Consider the following 21,376-nt stretch of genomic DNA (forward strand, 5'->3'; position numbering starts at 1 on the left):
TGGCTCCTCCACAGAGGAAAGGGACTGTTTGGATGATAACCCAGCTCCAGGAAGGAGAGCTGGGGGGGAAGAACGACTGAACTGTGACCATTCTCCAGGAAAGAGGGCTGAGGCCTCCTTCATTATGGAGTTCATTATGAAGCACCTACTCTTCCTAACCCTGCCAAAAAAAAACCCCAAAAACCAACATGTGGGAGTGGGATGTGTAGCCCATGAACCCCTCAATGCCAACTGGCAAGGTGGTTACAAGAATATCCTGATTCTGTTATGTACATTCTGGGTCACCAAAGAATGGCACATGGGATCTTACATGAAAGCCAGGATCGCAATGGTTGTTAATAGCGTTGTGAGACGTATGTACAGATGCTATGTAAGGGGTTACGTATGTATACTGAAAATATGTTTTAATGTATGTATTAATGTACAGTTGACAAATGGATTTTCTGACAGAAAAGTCAAGATCTCTGTTGGCATGTAAATTAAGCATTGTAAGCTACCACAATGGAGAGTCATTTACATATGAAGTCAACAGAGGGGCAACACACCAGAGAATAAGCCACAGAGGGTTATCCTGACTGAGTACAAACAAGTTTCAGAGGGGTAGCCGTGTTAGTCTGGATCTGTGAGTACAAACAATAAACTCTGGGGGAATATAAAGAGAAGGCAAGGAACACACCCCTTTATCCTGCACCTAAGGAAAGTAATTGGGCAGTGTGATTACATTCATGAAAGTTGGATCACAGCCAGCCTTGGCTGAAACACTACAAAGGACATTTGGGGTGAGATAACAGGCTAAGCTAAGGAAGGTTATGTTTAGCCTCTAGAAAGCTTGTTATAATTTTGTTTTGTATGTAACCCTTTTGTTTCTACTAACCCTACTCACCATTTCTTGAATCTTTGATGGCAAACTTATTTATAGTGAAAACAATACTATATCTTAGTGTTGTGGTATTATACAGGGAGCTAATCCTGAGTTGAATAAAACAGGCTGGTGTGTACGTTGTTCCCTTGGGGGCAAAAGGCCCAGTATTTCTGAGAGTGTTCAGTGGCGAAGGGGCTGGATACTACAGGAGAATGCTTCAAAGGAATTCAGCAACTGGGGTACACCTGTTAACCTGCAAGCCAAAGGAAGGCATAGCCCAGATGAGACTGCTTAGGTGGGTAACAGGCTGATGATGTCAGTAAAGCACAAGGAAGGCACAAGCAGGTTTCCCTCACACTGGAGCCCCAACAGGGGGGTGGTAACAAGGTGGTGCAAAGTCCTGGATACTTTGAGAACTGTCACAGGAGGAATCACCAAAAGAAAAAAATAGACAAAAAAACCTAAGACCCAGATTTCAGAAATGCACATGCTCAAATGTTGTATGTCTATTTACCACAACTGAATGTGCAATCCTGGTAATTGTGCATATGCCATTTGGAAAATCTGGGCCCAAAAGCCCAAGTCCAGCCCTCTTGCTTGGTTCTGTCCACCTGCTGGAGACAGGAAAACAATTAAGCAGGACTGGCCAGATACCCTCTTTATAGGAACAGACATGTCATAAGAACTTTGCTTCCTCCCATCTCCATCTCCTAGTATTACGATCCGTACCAACTGTCTAGGCTGGTCTATGGACACTGGAGTGCTAAGTCATCCTTTTTGCTTAATCTCAACTGTTTTATCTGCAGATGCAAGAGGAGAATCTCTCTCTCTCTCTCTCACACACACACACACTCCTGCAAGTTAAAATATAGTTGAACTTTAGTCCATTAAGAATAAAAGTCTTATGTATACAGAGATCTGAAGCACTAGCAGAGATATTTTCTAATGCATTCCTGAGCAACACACAGTGCTTGTCTAAAGCATTTTCCTCTTGTTAACTGAAATAGCAACTGCAAGCTTTCCAAGTACTAACACAGGGGTAGGCAAACTATGGCACGTGTGTCAAAGGCGGCACGCAAGCTGATTTTCAGTGGCGCTCACACTGCCCGGGTCCTGGCCACCGGTCCGGGGGGCTCTGCATTTTAATTTAATTTTAAATGAAGCTTCTTAAACGTTTTAAAAACCTTATTTACTTTACATACAAAAACAGTTTAGTTATATATTATAGACTTATAGAAAGACTTCTGAAAACGTTAAAATGTATTATTACTGGCACGTGAAACCTTAAATTAGAGTGAATAAATGAAGACTTGGCACAGCGCTCCTGAAAGGTTGCCGACCCCTGTACTAACACAACACTTGGGACTGCAGAAATGTAACATTTTCACTTATCCAGAGTATACCTACACTGGACATGCTTACACCATATGTATTTTGATTTTTACATTTGCAACAGTGAAGAGGCTCCTATAACACACTTTAAGACATACATGAACAAAGATCAACATTACTATATTGTTATATTCTTGACTTGATTAGGAATAAGATATATAAATGCATTAAATGTTATATGGGTTTCTATACATTAGATTTACAGATTACTGTATGATAGTAAGTTACATCACTTAAAAAATTTCCTATATTTCTATGGATGCTCTTGCCATTTTCAATTTATAGCAGGACCATAAAGCTCCATTTTCGTTATGGTTCCATCACTATTCCCATTATAAACACTTGGGCTCTGTCAGACCAGAAAGCACTTCTCGTTCTTGGGAGGTTCTGAGCACCTTTCAATTCCTAATAAGATAACTGGGAATTAAGGATGCCCAGCACTCTCCTAGAAGTGCTCAGTATTTCTTTTGCTATTCACGTGGAGCTTTAATATTCCTCTTCAAATGTGACCTTCAAGGGTCTCCCAAACAAAGGCTTGCTGGCTGGCTTCCCTGTAATTTAAAAATGAAGTGACATTTTGTTCAAAGTGCTCAGTAAAAAACAAACTCAAGATCCACTGAGACTTTAATCCTTCATAAAAAGATGCTAAATTTTCTACACTGGTTCCTAAAAATATCACCAAACCTAGTTTCTAGTGGATAGCTGTACACCTCAAACCCCTCACACCCAAATTTTCCTCCTCTACTCAATGAGCTATTCTAGAATAGCAAAAGAGTTGCAGATATGGGAACTATGGTGCATTTGTGCAGGAGCCTGCATCCTGGTTGATGCATGGGGGATAGATAGCAGTGTAGACCATCAAAAGTATCAGAGCCACCCAGAAAAAAGTTCCAGGAAAAGAGACCACATTTCTGTGCATGTTAAAAGGAACTCACTGGAATCTAGAGATTTTACTCTGGATGAAGTAGCAGGGGCTGGTAGGGATAAGAACTTAATTTTTTCAAAAGGTATTTTAGTCAATAACTTTAACGTTTAATAAACAAGCAGTCATATGTTTCACTGGCAACTAATGAACTTAAAATATTTGATCCCATTATTTCTAAGTAGTAGCATTTAAATTTACAATGAACATAATATTCCTTTTTTATGTCCCGTTTAAATCAATTAAGTTAGGTACATTCTATGTGTTTAATTACTTGCTCAGCTGTCTACCTTTCTGTAACTACCGCTTTGAAAGGTAAAAAGTTATGTAAACAAACAAAAATTTACCAGGAACTGTAAAAGTGAAAAAAACAGATACACAGAAAGCGTCTGTATTATTGTTGAAAGTCATTTCACCACAACTGAGAATTGCACCATGTTTCTCCAAATGGTAATGTCAAATGGTGAAAATTCAATTAAGGGAGGTGGTTTGAAGAAAAAAAGTTTATATGGATGAGTAATTAGCAAAAAGAATCTGCCCCAAAGGATGGGGAATGTGAGAATGGATGAACAAATTAGAGGCCCAGAGAGGTATTTTTCTCCTTTCTCTAACTATACATCCCTGTAAAATACCTTCTGCTGGTCACTGAGACCTCGTTTAAAAAAAAAAAAAAGCACTGAAGTTCTTTACATACGGTAAAAGCATTTTGAACAATAGTGCAACTATTTTCTCATCAGTTTTAATGAATACTACATATCAAATTTAGCTAGTACAAATAGATTCCCCTAAACATATTTTACAGTTTCTTGCAAATTATCTCAAATTAGTTGCTACAGTCTAGAAATAATGGCAGAAAATGAATAATCCATTTATTAAGTACTTGCTAAAATCTTGCTGGAACAAATGAATTATTTATTTTAAGTAATGAATGTTTTAACTGTAGCATTTTAGCAGTCATTAATAATTTAGAGAAATTGAGATTTTGGTTGAACTATTAATACAATGGGTGCATCTGACATGCCAAATAATCTCTTTAATCATCCATTTCTAGAGTAAAAAGGCTATTTTAATAACAAAGCATTAAGCAATCTAAATGGATATCTGAGAAATCCACACAAACTACAATATAAAGCCTTACCGTTGCAATTGGCCCATCCACATGATAGTCTAGACTGAAGACATCCCATCCAGTATCACCAGGAGATACCTATATGAAAAAAAAAATGCTACATTTAGTCACGTACCAAAGTCTGCACATTGCTGAAATCTTGTTTACTGTTCCCCCAAGAACTATGAAAAAGCAGTTACGTTTGCCAAAAATGGCTAACAATATATATTATATTGATAGTTTTCACAAAGAAATACAACAACAACTTTGTTTCGTTGGTTTAATAACATGTAGATTAGATATCTTTTGAGGCTAAGCACCACATTCCCCCACTAAACTCTCATAATTTACAGAAGCATCTCTGATGCAAGGCTGCCCCAGAAAATATTCACTGTTCATTTTCTTCATGATTCCATACCACCAGTGTCACAAAGACCCTGCCTCTGTTCTCAGAGTGCTGACTGAAGGAGCTAATTTCACCCTCCTGATTCTGGACTACCATCCCCGGTATAAACAACAGCAGACCGCTCCCTACTCTCTCTCTTTCTTATACTGCTAGTGTTAGGGACCTTATATCAGCAGAGGATCAAACTTAGCAGAGGTAATCTTACATGTGTGGGGTGGGGAGAGGAGGAAATGGTGTAGAAGAAGGCTGTGTCATCTACCAGCTTTACACCAAAGATTCACTCTAATATTAGACGAGTAGAGGCAATTCTCTGTGGGGAATCTCCAGCCAGGGTAAGGCCAGTTTGTGCTGTGTGAGCAATACAAAGTAACCTTAGTGGACAGAAGAATGTGACTCAGCATGAATAGAGACTAGAAGTTCACCTGATGCTGATCCAAGAGCTAATTTTAGATATTTATACCCAGAAAATAACTTTCATGTCAGAAACTGAAATGACACAGAGTACCTCCAGAAGTCTAACATCCAACCGTTTGAGGATCTCAGGATTATCAAACTGTGCATTAGTTGCCCTGACAGCTGTTTCAAGGATTCCTGTCAGATTATGCTGATACAAAGTGGTAGCTGGTCGGGCAAGCTCTGGCCTAGAGGTTACAAAATAAAGTCATTATATACAGTTTATGACATTGTATAGTATTTACTTTGCATTATGGTAGCAACTGCAGTGAGTTTGTACAACTACAACATTTAAAAATTTCTCTCCAAATTGTACTTTCAAAATTAAGGACAACATTCACTACCTGAACGACTGAGAAATGGAAGATTAAATAACATTGAGAGATTTTAAGTAATTTGTCTATTTGTGTATATAACACAAACATCAGTGCTAGTGCTAGATTTATTACCATTTGATGCAATTATTTTAAAGATTATATTAGTATCTAACATAAAACTGTTCTATAATTAGTCACATTTACAATCAGAATGATCAAACATTTATTTGTACTACATTAATATGAAAGCTACAACCAGCAAGCCACTAATTTTAGTTAGTGGTTATGCTGATGAAAGTATCTAAAGCCCATAATCCTCAATTTAATAGGAACTTTTTAAAGATCTACATCAAGAGGTTGTTTTTTCCCCACTAGAAAGTTCCTCACTATTTATGTGTCAAATGCAGTATTGATTCTATACACCATCCCTAGGTTTTTTTGCTGCACATTATTTGCTTTCTTAAAAAGTGCAGTGGACACATTACATCAATAAAAATGTTGGTCAAAGCTGTTTTTGATGTTTATCAAGTTAATGGAAGCTTTGTAATACACAATCTGTTTTGCAGAAAAAGGAGAGCTGCTTAATGGATTTTTTTCTTTCTTATACATGAAATTTCAGCAACATGACCACGAACTAAAATAAGATGCTATGCAAGTATGCTTCTTACGAACTCAGCTGGGCACTTATGCCTGCAGTTGAGGGAGCTAAACGTTAAAGTTGTGAGCTGTCAGTTGAAGCTGTAATCATAAATATTAACATGCTAAACATTTGGGGGGGGGAATCAAAGAAATATGCTTAAAAGGATGTAGAAATGTTGTGTTTATAGCAGTGCTCATGAGTGGTTTTTTTAAGAGTACTAGAAATAGAGACAGAATTTAGAAATCACAGAGCACAGGCACTGGAAATGCAGGCAGCCCAAGGCACATCAGGAGGGAGAGGGTAACAGCAGTTCAGCTTTTAAAGATCTTGAAATTCTTTTGTACTTGCTACTTACAGGAAAAAACAAATTTCAACTAATATTAAAAGATCAAAAAATCCAGTTTAATATTTTGTTGAATCTAAGGATGTCTAGGTAACCCTTATAATAATAAAATATTAGCAGCATTAAAATGTTTTCTTTTTAGAAAATGATCTGTTGTACATTTGCAAATATTAGAAATGTCATCTTACTTAAGCAAATCCATTAAGTGTCTTATAAAATCTCCTTGACCGAGAAGTAAGTAGCGCCTCATAGCCTGCATGTGCTCCAGTAAATTGTATTTTTTATTGAGAACATCCAGCAAGTATTTGCTGGTCTCAAAGTAAGCTGCATCGATTTTTCCCTGAAATGCATTTTCCAAATCTGTGAACAAGTCAGCAGCTGCAAAACCAAAAAACAGAAAATACAAGGATTATTAATATACGTATGTAAGAAAAACATTGAAGATGAAAAAAATGATACAAATGTAGAGGTATTACCACTTCCACAGATTCTAATTCTCTATTTCTGAACTGACCTATCCATGAAGCAGGTCTCGAGTAGCCCGTACATCAGTGTCAATAACATTAGGCAAAGATCGCCAATACTGACCTTCAAACTAAGAACTCATACTATTTCATAATTTTTACAGCAAATATCTGTCTACTTTCTCCAGCTGCTATGATATTGCGGTATTCAGGATCACACACTGTTCTGCAACAATCCAACAGAACATACGAATAGGATGTGTATGCAAAAAGGGACAAGAAAATGTGATGGCTTTAAATAAAACAAGTCTTTAAAAGTTGAGAGAGTTGTGGGTTAATAATGTAAATAACATTTTAAAGAGTTAAATTGTAATCCTGACATTCTATTTAGAGCTAAAAAACACTAGTCAGACCTATGAAATTGTACAAAGTTATACACAGTGGCAGAAATGTAACAGTGAGATTTAAATGTGGGGGAAGAGGTAAGCAACCAAGAAATGATATACCTGGGGGAAATAGTTGAAATACATACATACCAGGAAGGAGAAACCTAGGGCATGTCTACACTTACCGCCAGAGCAATGGATCCAGCGGGTGTCGATTTACTGTATCTAATGAAGATGGGATAAAATCGACCGCCAAGCGCTCTCCCATTGACTCCGGTACTCCACCGGAGCGAGAAGCATAGGCAGAGTCAATGGGGGAAGTCAGCAGTCGACCTACCGCAGTGAAGACACCACAGTAAGTAGCTCTAAGTACATCAACTTCAGCTACACTATTTTCACAGCTGAAGTTGCATAACTTACAGCGACTTAGCTCTCCCCCCCTCCCTAGTGTAGACCAGGCCCTAGGAAGCACCACTGTTGCAAGAGACTTAAGTGTGAGTGGAAAGTAAATTCAGTATTACTGATCATGAGCATGCAAAAAGCAAGCATCAGGCTAAAAAGTCATAAGATTGACTAAGAAGTTGTGAGATTTTTAGAAAATAAATTTATGGTAGTTTATGTGCCTTCTGGTGATTGAACCTTTAGAATTCACATTCCAGTTTCTCTCTACAACCACGCAGGCTAGAAAATTACTTTTTTTTTTTTAAATGAAAGCTGAGATTCTCACGTAATCACATGAATCCAGGAGCTGGGGCTTTAAGGAAAAACACGAACTATCACAAGACTTACAATAAAAAAAGTTACTAGAGTTAGCAGCATCAAAATTAAATGTGGGTTTTCAGTGGCAAGGGCAGAGAGGGAAGAAGGAGTGACCAATATATATTTCAAAACTGCTAGGGAATCACATCACTACATGACTGAGGTACAACTGAACCTGGAATATCGTATTTATAGCCTTCCCATCATATTACCAGTGACATTGATGAAATTCAGTGAGAAACAACAAAAGTTACCAAGAGACTAGATTACATTTATAAAGAAAGATTAAGGAATAAATATGCATGACTAGGTAAATGACAAAATGTGTGTGTGGTAGAGCTATAATAGTCTACAGATATTTTAAGAATAAATGGAGAAGAAATATTTAGGGTGATACAAGGGACTGAAACTAGAAGAAACTGAACAAAAGTAAGAAAGAGAACACTGTGACAAAATTTGAAAAATTTAAGAGTGAAATATGTTAGAATGAGATTCTCCAATGGGAAAAGGTTGTTACATTTAAAAGTTGAAGTGGACAAAGAACACCAGAAAGTGAATTGTAGGGAATAATCCTGCATTGTCCAATGGATGGAGTTAATGAATTAAGCATGGCAAGTTGTTTGTTTTTGTAAAATAAGAAATTAGAATCTGAAAAGTGGGAATAGTTAATTTAATAACCTGTGGAACTCTCAGCCACAAGACAGAGCGCAAGCACTTAACAAGAGTCCAAAGAGAGCACAGATTATCCAACAAGTTCTTGGAATGCACTGGAGACAACTTTTTATTATAGAAGGTGGAGAAAACTACTATGGGAGAAACTATTCTGGATTTTATTTTGAGAAACAGGAAGGAGCTAGTTGAGAATTTGAAGGTGGAAGGCTGTTTGGTGAAAGTGATTATGAAATGACAGATTTCATGATTCTAAGGAATGAAAGGAAGAAAAACAGCAGAAGATAATGGACTTCAAGAAGGCAGACTTTAATAAACTCAGATAATTGGTAGGTAAAATCCTGTGGGAAGCAGGTCTCAGCATTGCCGTCAAGATGTTCACAAGGGAGCGGGAGGACCTTCTAATTTTCTCCACCTGGATACCCAGGTTCTGAGCTACTCTCCTTAGGCACTTTGGATGCACCTTGTAATCCTCTTGCAGGGACACAATATCAGTTCCCGTGACTGCTTCATCTGGGGAAGAGGAGGAAGACGCCTGAACCAGCACAGGGCCCTGCTCTTTGCCCTCAGCACTGGCCGGGTCCTGCAATACTCTCTCTTGGTACATGGTACCAGAGCCTGGATCGTGTTCTGGTGGTGGAAGCAGTCTGGACTCCAAAGCCACCGAATATGACCTCTTGGAATGGGAACCTGCCTGTGCTGGAAATGCCCAGGGATTCCAGAAAGGCCATTGCATGGGGAACTGCCACTGTCCTGGTGGCCACGCCAGAGGTGGTACCCTTTGTCTCTGGTCTATAGCAGGACAGTGTCTGCTGGAATGGCAATGACGGCTTCTCCGTAAGACGCAAGACTCTGCCTCTGAGTTAGTCTCCGAGGATCCCTCCCCAAGACCAGGGTGGAGCGGTGCCGACTGGTGCCGGTGAACATTGCCAGGAAGGAGGAGACTGGGGTTGGACTATCATGACTGGTTTCCCCTTCGAAACTATTTGAGGCCTCTAGCCTGCAGAAGTCTTTCCAGTCAGTTCCACTACTGACAGCTCCTGTATGGCAGAGGACATTGGTACCAGTAGTGTGAACAAGTCCCTCATCGTTTCAAACACCTCCAGCATTGACAGTACCAGCAGAGTCGTAGGGCTCCAGTGCCTCTCTCATGGTGGCAAGTCTATCAGTGCCAGACTCAACGGCTCCCGTTCCGGGACCAGAATCAGCAGCGTGGCATGGGTTATCAGTGCCACAGGGTGGCCTGATACAGGTCGTACCCTGGCAGTGTCCCTCTGACTCAGTGTTGGTGATCGGCCTTCATCGGTCTTCCTTTGCTTCTTCCTACACACCAACGACGGTGAAAGGTGCCTCGGCTCTCTCGCCTGCACATCCTTCTTTGGCACCGGGGTTCACTGACAGTGCCGAGGTTCCTTACTTGCGGTCGGAGCGTCTCGTCTCGGTGCCGGAGCTAGAGAATGGCACTAGGTGTAGCCAGAGTGCTCCTTACTAAGGCCAGTGTATTCAGTGCCAAGTCCAAGTGGCCCGGCTCTGAAGGAAGTCAGAGTGCTGCCTCCGTGAAGACAGAGCAGAGTCTAGCATTTCTATACTTCTTTGTGTGGGGCTTAAAATCCCTACAAATCTTGCACCGCTCCTGCATGTGAGCTTCTCCCAGAGACACTTAAGACGACTGGAATGCGGGTCATTTACAGGCATAAGCTTGAAACACTGAGACCAAGGCATGTCCCAGTGCTGGGGGGGGAGGGGGAATTAACCCCACTTAGCGGGGTTCTTAACTAAACTAACAACTGAAACTTAACTACTAAATTTAAATCAACTATATACAATAAGAGAGAAAAATCCACTGAGGAGTATTGGCAGCAGCGAGAACAAGTCGTAGTTCCAGTGAGCACCTTGGGCGGTAAGAAGGAACTGAGTGGACGGCGGGGTCCTTTATACAAGCACTATGGGAGCGCAACTCCAAGGGGCACAAGAGCCGACAGATACTGCTGAGGGGAAAACTTTTCAAGCACTGCCGCTGGATGGATATGAGCAAGCACTTGAAGAAAAATTAACTTGGACAAGTTAGATGCCTAAATCAGCAGGGCCCTGATGAGCATCCTAGAACACTTAAGAATTGACTCATGAGCTATTACAGATTATCTCTGAAAACTCAGAGGCAGGAGAGAACCCAGAGGACTGGGAAAAGGGCAAATATAGTACTTATCTATAAAAAAGGGAATAAGGACAACCCCAGGGAATTATAGACCAGTCAGCTTAATTTTGGTACCCAGAAAGATAATGGTGCAAATAATCAATCTGTAAGCACCTAGAAAATAGTAAGGTGAGAAGTAACAGTCAATATCGATTTGTAAAGAACAAATCATGTCAAACCAACCTAATATCCTTCTCTTACAGGGTAACAAGCCTTGTGGATGGGGGAAGCAGTAGAAGTGATATATTTCTACTATAGTAAGGGTTTTGATACTGTCTCACGTGACCTTCTCATACACAAACTAGAGAAATACAGCCTAGATTAATCTACTATAAAGTGGGTGCACAACTGGCTGGAAAACCATACTCTGAGTCTAGTTATCAAGGATTCATAACTGAGCTGGAAGGGCATATCAAGTGGAGTCCCACAGGGAGCTGTCCTGGATCTGGTTCTATTCAACATTTTCATAAATGATTTGAATGATGGCAGAGAGAGTACACTTATAAAGTTTGTGGACAATACGAAGCTGGAAGAGGCTGCAAACCCTTTGGAGGACAGGACTAGAATTCAAAATTATTATGACAAACTGGAGAAATGATCTGAATTACACAGTATAAAATTTAATGAGGACAAATGCAAAGTACTACACTTAGGAAGGAATAATCAATTGCACAAATACAAATTGGGAAATGACTGCCTAGGAAGGAGTGCTGCAGAAAAGGATCTGGGTGTCATAGTGGATCACAAACTAAATGAGTCAACAGTGTAACACTGTTGCAAAAAATCAATCATTCTGGGATGTTTTAGCTCAGTACTGGTGACCCCTTTCACACAGCAAGCCTCTGAGTGCAACCCCCCTTATAAATTAAAAACACATTTTTTATATATATTTAACACCACTATAAATGCTGAATGCAAAGTGGGGTTTGAGGTGGAGGCTGACAGCTCGCGACCCCCCATGTAATAACCTCACGACGCCCTGAGGGGTCCCAACCCCCAGTTTGAGAATCCCTGTTTTAGCGGGAGTATTGTAAGCAAGATAAAGATGTAGTCCTTCCACTCTACTCAGCACTGATAAGGCCTCGTCCAGTGCTTAATTTGTGCCAAGGCTAGCCAGTGCTGAGCCCCAGCACCTCCAAGTTTGGCAGTTCATAGACCCGGCACCTCTGGGCTTGCTGCATCAGTTATGAATGTAAAAACATTGCATGAACCCTGGCACCTCTTTCATTACAAATAAAGCACTGGCTTCATCTGGAGTACAATGTCCAGCTCTGGGCACCACACTTCAGGAAAGATGTGGATAAATTGGAGAAAGGGGAGCAACAAAAATTATTAAAAGGTCTAGAAAACATGATCTATAAGGAAAGATTGAGGGGGGAGAGAGAAACAGGTTTGTTTAGCCTAGAGAAGAGAAAACTGAGAAGGGATATAACAGTCTTCATGTACATAAAAGGTTGTTATAAAGAGGAAGGTGATAAATTGTTCTCCTTAACCACTGAGGATAGGACAATTAGTAATGAGCTTAAATTGCAGCAAAGGAGGTTTAGTTTAGACACTAGGAAAACTATCCTTAGTTAGGGAGTTTACGCACCTGAACTAAATACCTAGGGACATTGTGAAATCTCCGTCACCAGATGTTTTTAAGAACAGGTTAGACAAACACCTGCCAGGACTGGTAGATAATACTTAGTCCTGCCTCACTGCAGGGCATGGGACTAGAAGACCTAACAAGGTCCCTTCCAGTCCTACATTTCTAGGATTTATAAATATTACACATAAATAACTACATTAAAATAATATTATTCAAGTTGCAAAGTCAAGCACTTGGAAGTTAGGAAATGCCAGGTTAGGGTTGAGTGTGCAACTTTAACTTGCCTCCTTTATGTGCATGCATTATGACATTCTTTAATTGCATGATCACACACTATTTTTTTCCCTACAGGATCCTTGCCTGATTCAGTGCACAGGGCAGACCTACTTTGCGGTGCTTGACTTTGCCTTCATAAAGTTACATACACATAAAAAAAAAAACCTTTAAAGAATATTAAGGTTGCAAATTGAACATAGTCATTTCACCCTGTGGCATAACACTAACACCCACATGGGTCATTAGCAGGGTTGGAATCTTTGGATCCATCATACAGACCTCTGCCACTTGACATAACAAAGTAATTGATAGCAACAGTAGGTCGTCATCCTCTGTGTGGACAAGCATCGAATAGGGATGAGACACACACTTTTGCCAAAAAGTTTCACAGATATTTGCTGACAGCAGAGAAATGGTGAGACTCAGGAACCTTGGGTTCCATTCCAGGTTCTGGAGGAAGTGTTCTCTAGCAGTCACAGACCGTTCTGCCAGTTCCTTCGCAAGCTTGACCCCTTCTGCCCTGGTCCCCACAACCTGTCCCGATACGGTCTCTTCCCTAGTCTCTGGCTCCTCAATGAGTCCCCTTCTCCTTGACCAAGCAACCAGTCAGTTCCCCCCTTCTTGCCCCCACCACTCCAGTTTGTCATCCAACTTCAGTCCCTTTCCTCATCCCGTCTCCTTTACCAAGTCCCTTTGTTCAATCAGTTCACCCCCGCAACCTGGCTCCTTGTCTGATCTGTCTCTCTTCTCCCCACCTCTATAAATACCCATCACCCCACCAGTGGTCCCAGCCTCAGTCTCTTTGTCCAATCAGTCCCAGTCTTCCTTCCTAGTTGCCAATCCCCATGCCCCCACAACTCCCACCCTCAGTTTCTTTCTCCTCACCCAGGCCCAAGTTTCACCAGGGTCCTCATCAATTTACTCCTTTCCCTCCTCCACCTGGTCTGGCTCTCAACCTCTCTGCATCTGAGTCAGGCAGATTATTTCTCCAGGCTGTGTGAAAGCACAGGAGAGAAACAGGTTCCTAGCTCTCATTTTTGATGCCATGACCCACCTTGTTCCAGTGCAGCTAAGAGCTCAGCTACAGTTACAGAGAAAATCTGGATTCATCCCTGTGACCCTAGGCTGGAACATGCTCAGTCGTGCTGTGGGGATAGTGTCAGCATTAGAAGCTGTGGGGTTCTGTCAATATTAGAAGCTGTGGGGCGATGGAGTATGGTCAGTAAGCACAGTCTTCAGAGTTTTTAAACTGCTAAATTCTACTGCACATGTGAAAATGGGATTTTTCAAAGCTTGTAATCTGGCCAAATTTTGGAGGATTTTCCACAGGAATAAGCAAAAGGCACAACCCTAAGACAAAAAAACTATCCCATGTTAACTTTCAAAACCCTGTTCCATATCATAAGGACACTAGTTTCTCTCAGAAAAAGTTGTTTTTCCCTAACTTCGTTCTTGGAAATTGGTGAACTGGTTTGGCTGAAAATTTCCAAAAAAATTCAGCCTGGAGTACACACCTGGCAGAGAGTGTTTATACCAAAACAGTTTGGGAAAGTTAAAAGCAACTGAAAACAGGTTCTGATAAGGGAAAGTGGCAGACAACCTTAATTACAGGCGATGGTGCCAGGTCTTGCCATAACAATTGTATCTGCAGTAACCCTAGTTACTATCAGAATTTGTAAGTGTTAAACCATCATGCATTAGAACACAAGCTCCCCACTAACTGCCTGTTCATCATAGGGTTCTCACAACTTCCTCTGAAGCACCAGGTTATAGCTACTCTTGGATAAAGAATGACTAGATTAGACATTACAATGCCTATATTCCTAGGATGCCAAAACTGACCGGTACAGGTAAAATAACTGGAGGAGGTTGGGACTATCAATAGGTATAATTGTATTATGGCAAATGGGTTTGAGGTGACATGTCACCAGAGATGCCTGCTCAATTCTAATGGTCTCTTTCATCAACCCTGACTGGCCTCCTGCCAGTTCACCATCATCTTCAAAAAGGTGACAAGACGGTTACTCACCTTTGTACCTGTTGTTCTTTGAGCTGTGTTGCTCATTTCCATTCCAATTAGGTGTGCGCACGCCGTGTGTATGATTGTCGGAAGATTTTTACCCTAGCAACACTCGGTGAGTCGGCTCAGGCGCCCCCTGGAGTGGCACCCTTATGGCGCTGGATATATGCCCCTGCCAACTCAGCGCCCCCTCAGTTCCTTCTTGCCGGCTACTCCGACAGTGGGGAAGGAGAGCGGGTTTGGAATGGATATGAACAACACATCTCAATGAACAGTTACAAAGGTGAGTAACCATCTTTTCTTCATCGAGTGCTTGCTCATATAGATTCCAATTAGGTGACTCCCAAGCCTTACCCAGGCAGTGGGGGCAGAGTGAGAGGTTGCGAAATGAAGGATCGCTGAACCAAATGCAGCATTATCCCTGGACTGCTGCACTATCGCATAGTGGGCGGCGAAGGTATGCACCGATGACCAAGTTGCTGCCCTATATATCTCCTGAATGGGCACATGCGTCAGGAAAGCAGAGGATGAAGCCTGAGCCTGCGTGGAGTGGGCAGTAAGGTGAGTAGATAGGACACCAGCCAAGCAGTAGCATGCACGGATGCATGATGTGATCCAGGACAAGATGCACCGGGAGGAGACCGGAAGGCCCTTCATCTGGTCTGCCACAGCAACAAACAGCTGTGACATTTTCCTGAAGGGCTTCGTTCGCTCGATGTAGAAGGCCAGGGCCCTGCAAACTTCTAGGGAGTACAGCTGTTGCTCCCATTGAGAGGCATGAGGCCTCAGGTAGAAGACAGGGAGGGATGTGTCCTGGTTGACATGGAAGGCAGACACCACCTTAGGGAGGGAGGCCAGGTGGGGTCGCAGCTGTACCTTATCCTTGTGGAACACTGTATATGGGTGGTTCTGATGTGAGTGCCCGGAGCTCAGACACATGCCTCGCCAAGGTGATACCTATGAGGAAGGCTGTCTTCCAGGAAAGGCACAGGAGCGAACAGGTGGCCATTGGCTCAAACGGGGCACCCATGAGTCTGGATAGGACCAGGCTAAGATCCCACGTAGGGACCGGTTGTCGAATTCGTGGGAACAGGTGCTCCAACCCCTTGAGAAATCTGCTGACCATGGGATTAGAGAAGACCAAGCGCCTGTTTTCACCCGGGTGGAAAGCCAAAATAGCTGCCAGGTGCACCCTGATGGAAGATACTGCCAAGCCCGGCTGCTTTAAGGACAGGAGGTAGTCCAAGATGACAGGTACTGACTCCTGTAGGGGGAGTCGTATGATTCTGGGCGCGCCAGCAGGAAAACCGCTTCCACTTGGCTAAGTATGTGGACCTGGTAGAGGGCTTCCTGCTACCCAAAAGGATCTGCTGGACCGAGTGAGAACACCACAGATCAGACTGATTTAGCCATGCAGCAGCCATGCTGAGGTGGACAGATTGCAGGTCGGGATGACAGAGTCGACCGTGATCCTGAGTGATCGGGTCTGGCCACAGTGGGAGTGGAATCGGGGTGTCCACCAACAGCTCTAGGGAGAGTGATATACCAGGGCTGTCTGGGCCATGCTGGGGCAACCAGAATCAGACAGGCTCTGTCCCTGCGCAGCTTGATTAGGACGCTGTGGACTAGCGGGAATGGAGGAAAGGCGTAGCACAGGTTATCCTTCCACTGAATTAGGAAGGCGTCCAACAGGGAACCCGGAGAGCGCCCTTGGAGAGAGCAGAACACCTGGCATTTCCGATTCTTGTGAGAGGCGAATAGGTCTATCAGGGGAAAGCCCCACTTCAGGAAGACAGAGTGGATGACGTCCGGGTGAACCAACCACTCATGAACCTGGAATGATCTGCTGAGGTGGTCTGCTAAGGTGTTCTGAACCCCTGGGAGAAACAACACCACCAGATGGATTGAGTGGGCTATGCAGAATTCCCACAGACGATTGGCCTCCTGACAGAGGGGAGATGACCGGGCTCCCCCTTGCTTGTTGATGTAAAACATGGCCGTAGTGTTGTCTGTGAGGACTGCAGCACAAGGGTCTTGAATGCGCTCTCAGAATACTTGACATACCAGGCGCAGTGCTCTGAGTTCCTGTACACTGATGTGCAGGGATAACTCTCCTGCCGACCATAGCCCCTGTGTATGGAGGTTCCCGAGGTGGGCTCCCCATCCCAGGGATGACTCATCTGGCGGGATGGTAACCACCGTGCTCAAGCTGTCCCGAACTGGGCGGTATACTGTTGATAGCCAGGCTTGGAGTGGACGTAGTCGCAGCCTGGTGTGCCTGGTCATAAATGTGCAAGAGGCCATGTGTCCCAGGAGGCATAGGCATGTTTTCATGGTCGAGATCAGGAAGCTTTGCAGGCTGTGGATGATGTTCACCAGGGATTGGAAGCGTGCTTCCAGCAGAATTGCCTGGGCCTGAGTCTAATACTGCTCTTATGAATTCTATTCTCTGGGTTGGTACCAGAGTGGATTTAACGACATTGAGCAGGAGGCCCAGCCGATTGAAAATGTTCATGGGGAGCTGAACATGAGACTGCACCTGATCCCTGGAGCGACCCCAAATAAGCCAGTCATCGAGAGATGGGAACAGTTGGACCCGTTGTCGATGAAGGGAGGCCGCCACCACAGCTATGCATTTGGTAAACACCCTGGGGACCGTGGATAGGCCGAAAGGAAGGACAGTGAATTGAAAGTGCTGTTGATTGATCACAAAGCGAAGGAAGCGTCTGTGCGCTGGATAGATCGCAACGTGGAAGTATGCGTCCTTCATGTCGAGGGCGGCGTACCAGTCTCCAGGATCTAGGGAAGGAATAATGGTCCCTAGTGAGACCATGCGGAATTTCAGCTTTACCATAAATTTGTTGAGTCCACGTAGGACCAGGATGGGCCGAAGCCCACCCTTGGCCTTGGGGATTAGGAAGTAGTAGGAATAAAAGCCCTTGCCTCTTGACTCTCCCGGAACCTCCTCTATCACTCCAAAACCCAGGAGTGATTGGAGGTGCTTGTGAGAAGGGTCCCTGAAGAGGGACTGAGAAGGGGGGGAGAAAGAAAATTGGAGGGAGTATCCCCTTTCCACCGTGCGTAGGACCCAACGGTCTGATGTTATGTAGGACCATGCACGGAGGAAGTGGGAGAGACGATTTTGGAAAGGCCAAGGATCCTGAATGGAGCACCGGTGCTCCATCCTCGGGCACACCTTCAAAAGTCCTGCTTAGGCCCTGCCGATGGCTTGGGAGGGCCCTGGCCTTGGCTGTCTTGGTGTCCAGTTTGTTTTCTTTTACCACTTTGGCTGCATCTTCTAAAGAAGTCCTGTCTCGGCCAAAGGGGAGGGTATGACCTCTGAGGCTGTGGTCTGAAGGCCCTTCTCTGCATTACTGGGATATGCATTCCCAGAGAGCACATGATAATTCTCAAGTCCTTCAGACTCTGCAGCCTTGAGTCTGTTTTCTTGGAGAACAGGCCCTGGCCATGAAAGGGCAGGTCCTGGAGGGTCTGCTGCAACTCTGGTGGTAAACCAGAGACCTACAGCCATGAGATGCAGCATATGGCTATGCCAGAGGCCAGGGTCCTAGCTGCCGAGTCTGCAGCATCCAGAGAGGCTTGTAGGGAGGTTCTGGCCACCTTCTTGCCCTCCTCTACTATAGTCCCAAATTCCTCTCTGGACTCCTGTGGAACCAACTCCTTGAATTTCTCCAGAGTGTGCCACGAATTATAGTCATATCAGCTCAGGAGTGCCTGCTGGTTGGCCACCCTGAGCTGCAAGCCTCCGGCTGAGTACACCTTGTGCCCAAACAAGTCTAGGCATCTAGCGTCCTTTGATTTAGGCGCCGAGGCCTGGTGACCGTGCCGCTCCTTCTCATTGACTGAAGCCATGACAAGGGAGCACGGTTGGAGGTGCATATAGACGTACTTGTAGTCCTTTGAAGGGACAAAGTACTTCCTTTCCACCCCCTTGATCATAGGTGGAATAGAGGCTGCGATTGCCAGATTGTCTTGGCATTGGCCTGTATGGTTCATATGACAGGAAGGGCAACTCTGGACGGTGCCTCCATCGATAGAATGTCCACCACAGGGTCCTCTACCTCCATCACCTCCTCTACCTAGGAGGTTCATATTGCTCGTCACTCTGCAGAGCAGGTGCTGGTGGGGGCGGAGGTCCATAGGAGGAGGGCCCAAAACTGTAGTCCCCGCCACTGCCTCATTGGGCAAGGACGAGGAAGATACTCCCGGGACTAAGGGATCCTGCACGAGGTCCTCTTGTGGAGGATCTTGTTGCTCAAGGTCCATCACACTAGGAGCGTGGGCCTGCATTGGCGCTAGAGCAGTCGCCTCAGAGCCTCAAGGGGGGGGGGAAGGAGGGGGAAGGTGGAGAGACACAGTGGCCTCTGGTACTTGGGGCTCTGAAGGGGCAGAATGGGAAGCCCCCGAAGGAGCCCCCTGGGTCTGATGGTAAGCCCAGGGGGTCTAAAAGGACCACTGTGGGGGTTCGTGGCCCGGGTCCTGGCCTCCTTCTAGCCACTGCCCTGTACCGCCTTCGTCCTGGTCGCCACCTTGCGAATGTGACGACGCAGAGGCGGAGCAAGATGGCCAAGGCGGTGCTGTACGCACCAGTGCCGAGTACCCCGGTGTTGTATGGTGCCATGGCGCCAGGGACCGGTGCCATGGGGCAGAACGGTACTGAGACGTCGATCGGTGCCTGCAGTCGTATTGGTACCGGGAGCCTGATATGAATTTCAATGGCGACCTCCAGTGAAATAGGTGTCGGGACTGGCTCCAGGTCGAGTGCTGCTCTGACTGGTACCGGGAGCAGTGCCGGGAGTCTGAACAGTACCAGCCGTAACACGATTCGGATCTCCGCGAGCCAGAGCAGCGTCGTGAGTATGACCGACACCAAGAGCGAGAACGGTGCTGGGATTGCGAGTGATGCTGTGATGGGTGCCACAAAGATGATCAGGATCGGGACCGGGACCAGTGTCGTCATCCTCCAGTAAGCGACGGTGGTCACACAAGGGACGGCTTTCCCTTCAACAGCACTGTCCGTGCCAGACGGTTGAGAAGGTCTCTGGTGTGGAGGGTAGTCTCAGCTCGACCGCGGTGTGCACTGGGGAGCTTACGTGCACCGGACTCGACGGCCTTTGTGGCGCCGGAATTGACGGTGCAGGAGCCAATATTTGTCCTATGCGCTCTGGCAATGGACGCAGTGCAGGAAGTGTCAGCGGCTGCTACACCGACAAACAAGAAGTGGCCAGCACCTGCTTGGACTGCTTCTTCTTCTGGCTCGGAGATAGAAACCTGCACCGTGGTAGTGGTGGTGCCAGGAAGATCTGGCGCCGTGAGCCTTTGGTAGAGTCCGAATGCGGTGCTGGAACAGTTGGTGCCACAGGGGCACTCTGCACCGAGGACGACAGTGACGAGTCTTGGCGCGCGGAGGAAGGGACCGGGCTAAGTGCTGCCTCCATTAAGAGCTGCTTCAGTCTAAAGTCCCCCTCCTTACTGGTCCTCGGCTTGAAGGCTTTGCAAATGCAGCACTTGTCTGCTTGGTGGGATTCCCCCCACCCACCTTAGGCAAGAGTCGTGGGGGGGTCTCCTATTGGCATTGACCTCTGGCAAGCCGAGCAGGGTTTGAAGCCCAGAGACCCAGGCATGGGCCTGGGTACCGGGATGGGGAGAAGGGAGAAGACCCCGTTCCCCGCCACTAATTAAACTAACTAACTATACTAAGTAATTCACAACTATTAACGACTAATCAGAAATTATTAACAGGTACTAAAGAGAATGCTAGGGAGAGTGGAGATCAGCTAAGCTGCGCTCCACAGTTCCAACGACCATCATGGCAGGTAAGAAGGAACTGAGGGGGCGCTATGTCGGCTGGGGCATATATCCGGCGCCTTAAGGGCGCCACTCCAGGGGGCGCCTCAGCCAACCCACCGAGTGTTGCTAGGGTAAAAATCTTCCGACAAGCGTGCATGCAGCGCGCACACACCTAATTGGAATCGATATGAGCAAGCACTCGAAAAAGAATTAAGGCTTACATGATTGTCTGTGCTGGACCACTTAGTGTTGTCCCCCATTTGAACTGCTGCATGCCTCAGTTGTTACCTTTTCCATAAGTTTATGTTGAAAAGTAGGAAGAAAAACCTTCAAGGAAGGGAGAGGAGGGGAGAAAAATAATGTTATGCAAGGTCCACCCCAAAGTCATGTGTTCTAAAGCTCAGTCCCTGAGGAGACACTTCCTTCTACAGGGTGTTTTGAGCCCAAGTGGAAGGCAAGACAAAATAGCTGACAAATCAGCCAGAAAGGAGCTAGAACTTCTAATCACATGACCTAAGTTCAGACCTTGCATAATACTCCTCTTTGATTAACAGCTGTATAGAGTGCCATTTCTGTTGTGGGTGTAAGGCAGCTAAGTGAGGGTTATTGTAAAAGGATTTCTTCTTAAACGTATGCGCAGCATGCCTCAGGTGACGTGACCAAGGTTCATCACCGAATTTGGTCCGCTGATTGGATCATTAGCTTCCTCGGCCTGGGCCAGGTACTAATGGGGAGTGCGATGTGAACATTGAACAAATATATA

The 21,376-nt window shown here is 44.8% G+C and overlaps 1 protein-coding gene across 1 annotated transcript in view; it reads right to left on the bottom strand.

Annotated features, from left to right (window-relative positions):
• The window catches only part of TUBGCP3 (tubulin gamma complex associated protein 3), a 110,066-nt gene that overhangs the window by 26,495 nt on the left and 62,195 nt on the right, over window positions 1-21,376 (bottom strand). The window contains exons 14-16 of the mRNA XM_039481021.1: window positions 6,632-6,821; window positions 5,196-5,331; window positions 4,315-4,383 (exon numbers count right to left, since the gene is read on the bottom strand). Of these exons, the coding sequence (XP_039336955.1) occupies window positions 4,315-4,383; window positions 5,196-5,331; window positions 6,632-6,821 (395 nt within the window). The remainder of the gene's footprint in view (window positions 1-4,314; window positions 4,384-5,195; window positions 5,332-6,631; window positions 6,822-21,376) is intronic.

The sequence above is a fragment of the Mauremys reevesii genome, linkage group 1, assembly GCF_016161935.1.
Source record: "Mauremys reevesii isolate NIE-2019 linkage group 1, ASM1616193v1, whole genome shotgun sequence".
NCBI classification, from domain to species: Eukaryota; Metazoa; Chordata; order Testudines; family Geoemydidae; genus Mauremys; species Mauremys reevesii.